The sequence below is a fragment of the Hibiscus syriacus genome, unplaced genomic scaffold (genome assembly GCF_006381635.1).
Source record: "Hibiscus syriacus cultivar Baekdansim isolate YM2019G1 unplaced genomic scaffold, ASM638163v2 tig00010533_pilon, whole genome shotgun sequence".
Taxonomy (NCBI): Eukaryota; Viridiplantae; Streptophyta; class Magnoliopsida; order Malvales; family Malvaceae; genus Hibiscus; species Hibiscus syriacus.
Window position 1 is genome coordinate 2,135,974 of NW_024062223.1, and position 7,760 is coordinate 2,143,733.

Sequence of the window (7,760 nt, forward strand, 5' to 3'; positions counted from 1 at the left end):
TCCTTGTGAGGGTGTTTAAGCTTGCTTGGGCTAGTCATGTGTATGGGATTTGGAAGAAGAAAAATAGTAGGCGTTTTGGGGGAAAAGCTAGACTAGAGGGTGATGTGTTGAAGGACATCAAAGAAACTATCCAGATTCGACTGAAAGGATGGACTATCAACATAGTTGATCCTAAGAACGATTCCCTTTGTGTGAAATGGGGTATTTTTTAAGGTTGGGGGTTCACTTGTAATGGTTGTTTCTTTTGTTGTTTGTAGCAGGAGTTAAATTGTTGTTTATGCAGCAGGTTTCTACTTTTCGTGGGTAATGAAATTGAATTATCCAAAAAAAATATCGATAATTGAATTACAAGATTATTATAAATCAAAATTTCAATAATTATAATGGTTATAGCAGTTATTAACTGTAATCTAACCGTTAATTTATTATTTATTTTTAGAATAATAAATCTATCACCCAAAGAATATTGTATTAAAAATTTCATAAAAAATATTTGTCTAACACTCTTCTTCCTCATTACGATGAAACAGATAACCGAAACTAATAATATTAAGACGACGAAAGCCACTAAAGATCCTAATAGAATCCACATATTCCCAATCTTTAGTCTGTTTTATGAGGATCATTCATGGTTGATGAATCATATGGAAAACACATGAAACAATAGCCTAATTCAATGGAAGTGGTGAATGTTTCGAAATGTCAATAGTCGATGATGTGCATCGATGAATAGAGTCCATTGAAGTCAAGAAATCAACATGCAAACAGGGTGGATCCATAAATTAAAAAAAATGTCTAAAAATTTAGTATTATTTTCTTAAAAATTTAGTATTTTTCATTTTCTTTAACAAATTAGACTAAATCATTTTCAAAATATCGGGATACACTTGACCCTTAAGTGGCTTAATACATCTGCCCGCCATACAAATATTCTTTAAATTGGTTCCTCAGGTTGATTTGTGCAACAGGAAAAGGACTTGTAGGCTTAATCCATGAATAACTAAGCCATATCTAAACTTACTTGGTTAAATCACCGCTCTCAATCCAACATGTTATTTTTTTCCACTTTTGAGATCAAACCCTTGAACAAAACATCAACCGAGGCCAAAAAAACAACCGAGTTAACATTAACACCAACATGATTGTCATTGATATCACCGAGTGATGCGTTAAAACTGGTGTCAAACTCAGCGACGAAGAAAGAAGAAGAATTTTGAGAGTTAAAGTCATATTCGAGCTATAGGAGTACCATGTAGTCATTGAAAAAGATGAAAGAATCAAGGCTGGACGATATGGAGAAGACGATGGATTTGTGAACTACAGTTCTTTTGCTAACTATTTTATGTATATATTGTTTGGGTTTTTACATTTATTTAGTTTTCGGTAATAGTTAGTTATTTAGCTGTTGAGGAGGAAGAGAAAAAAGAAGAAGAAGAAGAAGAAAGAGAAAAGAAGAGAGTTAATGGAAGTAATTGTCACCTCGGATAAAACTAAGGGGAGGTGAATTAAAAGTTTGATGATTGTATTGTAAGCTTTAAAAGTTAGGTGACCATAATACAAGCGCCCTAAAAGTTTGAAACTATTTATGTACTTTACCCACTATTAAATTAAAATTTTTTGGGCAAAAAAGCAATTAAGCCATTTCGTAAATTAGCATTAAATGGGGACCAAAAAAGTTTCAAATTTTATTTTGACTTTTCTTAATTTACTTTATTAAATGGGATTATTTTAATTTATTTGTTTATAAATTTAAGATTGCTTTTATTTACATTTTAAATGTTTAGATTAATTGATTTTAATTACTTCATAGATTTTTTTTCTCGGTAAACATGGAATTACTTCGGAAAAGTCGATAAACGTAGCAACTAGCCGCATATAACAGCTCCCAAATACCACAAAATAGCCACAAACTACTCAACAAATTAAACATTAACGGATAAAAATATTATTTTCTAATTTCGATTGAGATTTGAAGAGATTATAATGTAATTCAATAAGTTTAATTGAAGGAAAGAGCAAACAATGTCAGGTTCTTTAAGGTTATTTTATCATGTCACGTCAGCTTTCGTTAATGATAGAAATAATTTTTTTGTTAATGGCAGTAACTCAAATGAAAGTTTTTCAATTTCAATAACCAAAATGAAAATGACCCAAAGTTTAGTGATTCTTATTAGAGTTTACCCTAGAAAAGTCTAAAAGACAGCCACAGCATTAACCCAAAATATCAGCTTACCAAATTCAACACCAAAAAACACGCGCAATATGCTGCACCGATCACGGCACCTAGCCACGCTCCCATCACCATCACTATTGAAACAAGGATTCAGCATCAATAACGATCGAATTTCTATTTCGTTTTTGGTACAAAGACACGAATAAAAGCTGTAGCTTCAGAAATGGGGTTGAATCAGTCAACAAGGAGGTTCCAGTGCTCAAATCATCATGTTTTTATCACTGAATTTCGTAATAAATCATACAGAAAACATAAAGTACAGAAGATATGCAATGCAAGTACTTATTCGAACTTCATCGAGGATCTAGTTCCGAAATAGAAGCCTCATTGACAGAGTCTTGGATGGCTTCTCTTTCAGATTGATTAAAGAGTAGCAATGAATCGGACATCGTTGCTGTCCCCGTGTTGGTATTCATAGAAAATGCAGGTCTCGATGGAACCGGAAGAGACATGGAATAGCTACTAAGCATGAGAACCACAGAGGCAATGGTTGGTCTATAAGCAATGTTTTCTTGAACACAAAGCAACCCGAGATGGATGCATCTCATTATTTCGCTTCTCGATCCATCCCTCAGAATCGGATCAACAAATTCCAAAGCAGTCCCTTCATTCCAGTTTCTCCATGCCTGCAAATGTTCGACGTTATGAACTTACATTGTCTTTTAGCAACATCTATTCCATTATATACCATAACCAGAGTATGGAGATCTTACATGGGTAAGCAGAGAGTCTCCTACTTGGTTGGTCAAGCTGTTGATTTTGTTCCCACTAATGATTTCTAAAACCAACACTCCAAAGGCATAAACATCAGATTTAACTGAATATTGACCATGCCATGCATACTCTGGAGCCATGTATCCACTGCATATGCATATACATTTTAATGAATAAATGTAACAAACAACACATAAAATCTCATCATTCATGATACTTACTAGGTCCCAACGATTTTGCTTGTATCGGCTCGAGTTTGATCAACCACAAACAATTTAGCCATTCCGAAATCTGAGATCTTAGGATTCATCTCTTCATCCAACAATATGTTGGCTGCTTTTAAGTCACGATGGATGATTCGGTACTGAGAATCTTCATGGAGATAAACAAGTCCCTTGGCTGTTCCCTCTATAATTTTGTACCTCTTGTCCCAGTTTAGTAGTAATCGTTTTACTGGATCTGCAAAAGTCGTAAAATTATACAACTAAAATGCATGTTCAATAGGTGTAGTTTAGAAGGATTGAAACGGTACCGAATATAAAGTTGTCAAGGCTTGAATTGGGCAGAAACTCATAGATTAGAACCCTTTCTTTTTGTTCGAAGCTAAAACCAAGAAGCTTAACCAGATTCCTGTGTTGAAGCTTCGCCAATAGCATGACTTCGTTCTTGAATTCTCGTGTTCCTTGTCCCGAATTTTCGGACAGCCTCTTTATAGCTACCTCTCGTCCATCTTCAAGCTTACCCTGATAGAATTCGGAACAAGGAACAATGAGGGAAAATAACAACTATTTTTCCAAGTATTCGCTGTCACATATTCATTCTGTCTTTTTTCTTTGAGATGATGGAAATTTTCATACAGCAAGTCCTAAATTACCTTATAAACAGGACCGAATCCACCTCGTCCAAGCAGGTTTGCATCGGAGAAATTTTCTGTTGCAGCCCTCACTGCATGAAAGTCGATTTGCAACGATTCAACGTGCATCTTGTTATCTGCAGGTTAACAAAGAATCATTTAAGTTACATAAAATTGCAAAGGATTGATTATTAGTGAATTATCTTTTGTTATAAGACTACAACAGTCAAACAAAAATAAAATCAAAGGCCAACTTACTTTGATCATTCTGTTTCTTTTTCTTGATCCTCATGGGAAGAACAGCAATTCCAAGTATGACAAGCACTACGATGAAGGTGACGCTCGGAACAACTATAATGACTAATGTTCGGGATGAAATGCCTCCCCCTTCTGTACAAGCAAGAACATTGTAAGTACCTTTAGACAACATTATAATGACTAATGTTCAGCATGCATCTTGCAGACCGGTACTTACCTTTTCTGATTTCGGAGTCCACTGACTGTGGCAGAGGACTAGCAGCTGGGGGGTGGAGGACTAGAAGGTGAGGGTGGAGGAGACAAAGACGCCGTTGTAGAAGAATTGGCTGTATAGAAGGGATACAAATCCCACCTGAATAAACAGTTAGGCCTCTGAACACCACCTCCTTGCTTCCCATGGCAACAGCTTACATAGGAATTTGCAGATTGCCTTAGGCAGTAGTCACAATCCTGCTCCGATAAATCTGGAGTGCACTGCATTAGTGAATATATCTTCCGGAACACCGTAACGTCTGCTTCCCCAGTTGCGTACTTGAGACTAGAAGAGCCTTTGGAAGCCTTCCTAACCACACTGTTTATCAAACTCTCCCAAACCGCATCAAATTCCGTTAAGTTCGATGTGAGGTTGCCGGTATTATAGAATGCCTCAGCAGGTTCTAGCTCCGGGGTTCCGAAAAAAGAGTGATCTGCAAAATGCACAATGCAGAAATCCCCTGTCCATGAATAGGCCTCTTTCTGGTTGGGACAATTGGCCATGAGCTCGTGGATTGTGTCATCATTGACAAGGCTAAAACATTTCTCTGGAGTAGAGTCTCCTTTGCACATAGCAAGAGCGTAAACTTTGTCGGAGCCCTGGCCAATAGTGGTATTGAAGAATCCACCGTTTGCAGAGGCATTAGATGGGAGTGAAGCGAGAAGAAGGTCCCGGTTATTGCCATACGTGCTGTTTGTGGTAAAATTACCAGTGTCATAGCATCTTGGGGCAGCGGCAACAAGGCCGATGCCGATAACCAGATAGGAGAGAATTGAAGAAACAGCTTTAAGTTTAACCCACATTTTGAAACTTCAAGCAAAACTGAATGGAAACTTACAGTCTTTAATTCATCGGTCTTACCTGCGACTATGTCTTGGCAATGGGACCAGTTTTCCACTATTCCTACTTTTGAATTTACTACGTGCCTGTCATCCTCTAGGACCCATTTGCCATTTACTTGTACTCTTGAGCTAACTAGCACAGTACCTACCCTTCTTATGGTTAAGAATTCGTGATTTGATTTTTCTTGTAAGCCATATACGTCATTGTAAAATATGAAAAATATTCTTTATGATTTTAAAATTGAAAAAATTAATCTACATAAATACCAGTTTTTTTTATTTATTTAAAATTAAACTATAAAAACCCAAAAATAAATTTCATGCAAGTTTAAACTATATTAATAATAATGTATTTCAATATATGATTTTATCAAATTATAATTAATTAAATTTAATACGTTAAGTTACAATTAAGTTTCAAATTGTTTATGACACATTTTTTTGTCTTCTGTATTTTAGTTTTTGAATTTGACATAATAACTGATCAAAATGATTCTTATTTGTATTATTGTTGATCTTTCTTGTTTTTGATCATCAGATTGGATTTAGATACGCTATTGCATTCGTGATGTTGTTGTCGCTCGACTCTGATTTTGTGAATGATACGTTTTTCTTCAATGCCAGTGTTGCTATAACACCCCAAAATTTAATTAAAAGAACAAATTGCAAATTTTTAAAAGTCTACAGCTCAGTTTTGGAACATGTGGGAAGTTCAGGGACTTAACCTTGAATTATCCCATTTATTCTGGTCATTGAAAAATAAAAATCAGAGAAAACCCCCGTGTGTTGGAAAACCAAGACCCTGAAAACCCAAACCCCAAACCAAACGACCCCACCATCGCCCCTTCGGTCAGCCACTTATGGTCGGTGGTCGAGTGCACCGTCGTCGCCATCGGACTCAATAACGACCGAGGATCCAACCCTGACCCTTAGATTGCCCGTTTAGGCCGCTGTTAATCGCATGGAGAGTGCCAGGCCACCGCGTCTAAAACCCCTCTGTCAATTTGTCGAAAGGAGTCACTGTTTTTCGTGGAGAAGCTGAAGAATCTTCGTCGAAACCTTCGCCGCCGCACGATTTTGCTTCGATTCTAGTCGCCTCTGCCATCATCTCGCCTCACCGTGTGCACCATTGGACTCACCGTCGTTGTCCGCCCAAACCCAACCGGCGGGTTACCTTGTCGTCGTCAGTTTCATCCGTCTGCCGTTGGTGAGCTTTCCGAACCCATTTAATCTATTTCGAGTTTATTGGTTGATTGTTGGGTTTAATTTTGGTTGGAAATGATGTGTTGAAAATATTAAATTTTCATATAATTTAAGTGTTTTTCTATTTTTTGTTGATAATTTATTTCTGTAATATCTAAAATTTTATAATTATTTTCAACCATTAATATTTATAAATTCACTCGTAATAAAATCTTACCCAGGCCACCGCGTCTAAAACCCCTCTGTCAATTTGTCGAAAGGAGTCACTGTTTTTCGTGGAGAAGCTGAAGAATCTTCGTCGAAACCTTCGCCGCCGCACGATTTTGCTTCGATTCTAGTCGCCTCTGCCATCATCTCGCCTCACCGTGTGCACCATTGGACTCACCGTCGTTGTCCGCCCAAACCCAACCGGCGGGTTACCTTGTCGTCGTCAGTTTCATCCGTCTGCCGTTGGTGAGCTTTCCGAACCCATTTTAATCTATTTAATCGAGTTATTGGTTGATTGTTGGGTTTAATTTTGGTTGGAAATGATGTGTTGAAAATATTAAATTTTCATATAATTTAAGTGTTTTTCTATTTTTTGTTGATAATTTATTTCTGTAATATCTAAAATTTTATAATTATTTTCAACCATTAATAATTTATAAATTCACTCGTAAATAAAATCTTACATTCGACTTTTCAACCGATTTGCCGTACTCAATGTATTGAGATGATTAATAGAGCTTATTGTTTTAGGACTCCAGCATTACCTTAATTATGCAAACCATACATAGGACCACAAGTAATAAATTAATAATGATCATACATTATGATATACATACATTATCCATAACTAAAAAATATTCTAAATAAATATTATTTTATGATCACTCAAGATAATTAATTTCCATGTTTCTTCCTTTAGAGGTGAGGTGTACAGTTAAAGAGACACGCCAAGGAACTTGTCTTTATGATTTGTCCAACATAAAGTCTGCTTGACCGACCAAACACGGTTTTGCTGTTGTGTCTTCAACAATGGAATGATTTTTCCATCGTTCCCGCTTTCTTCGAAGTTTGTTTGGTCTGTTCAACATTTGACCACGCTTTTAGGGTAAACTATATACAAATGGTCATTGAACTATTATTTATTTTATGTTTTGATCATCAAACTACATTTTTCTGCAAATTTGATCAATAGTGTTAAGTTTTTTTCCCACTTTGTCCACTGTTCGTTAAACAAAAAATAAAGATGATTATTTATAATTAAAATGCGGATAAAATTGATAGATTATTTATATATTCAAGTTCATTTATTGTTTTTCTCAAAACATGATAGAATTGATAAAATATATAAAATTTAGGGACTGATATTATATTATCATATCACATCATGATATCCGTTATTTGTTTAACCGTGGCCAC

The 7,760-nt window shown here is 35.9% G+C and overlaps 1 protein-coding gene across 1 annotated transcript; it reads right to left on the bottom strand.

The window, feature by feature from the left end:
- Positions 1-2,352: 2,352 nt before the first annotated feature.
- LOC120204251 (putative receptor-like protein kinase At4g00960) lies at positions 2,353-5,140 on the bottom strand. Its single transcript, XM_039204368.1, has 7 exons — positions 4,337-5,140; positions 4,059-4,217; positions 3,822-3,937; positions 3,480-3,690; positions 3,169-3,406; positions 2,947-3,094; positions 2,353-2,859 (listed from the first exon to the last, which is right to left on the bottom strand). Exons 1-7 carry the CDS (start codon positions 5,112-5,114, stop codon positions 2,527-2,529), a joined length of 1,983 nt encoding a protein of 660 aa, XP_039060299.1. The 5' UTR covers positions 5,115-5,140; the 3' UTR covers positions 2,353-2,526.
- Between the last annotated feature and the right edge of the window lie 2,620 nt (positions 5,141-7,760).

Coding starts and splice junctions, on each gene's coding strand:
- LOC120204251 (XM_039204368.1), bottom strand. CDS start 5,114: ATGTGGGTTAAACTTAAAGCTGTTTCTTCAATTCTCTCCTATCTGGTT. Junction 4,218..4,336: donor TCCTCCACCCTCACCTTCTA/GTCCTCCACCCC, acceptor TGTTGTCTAAAG/GTACTTACAATGTTCTTGCT. Junction 3,407..3,479: donor CCTTGACAACTTTATATTCG/GTACCGTTTCAA, acceptor CGACTTTTGCAG/ATCCAGTAAAACGATTACTA.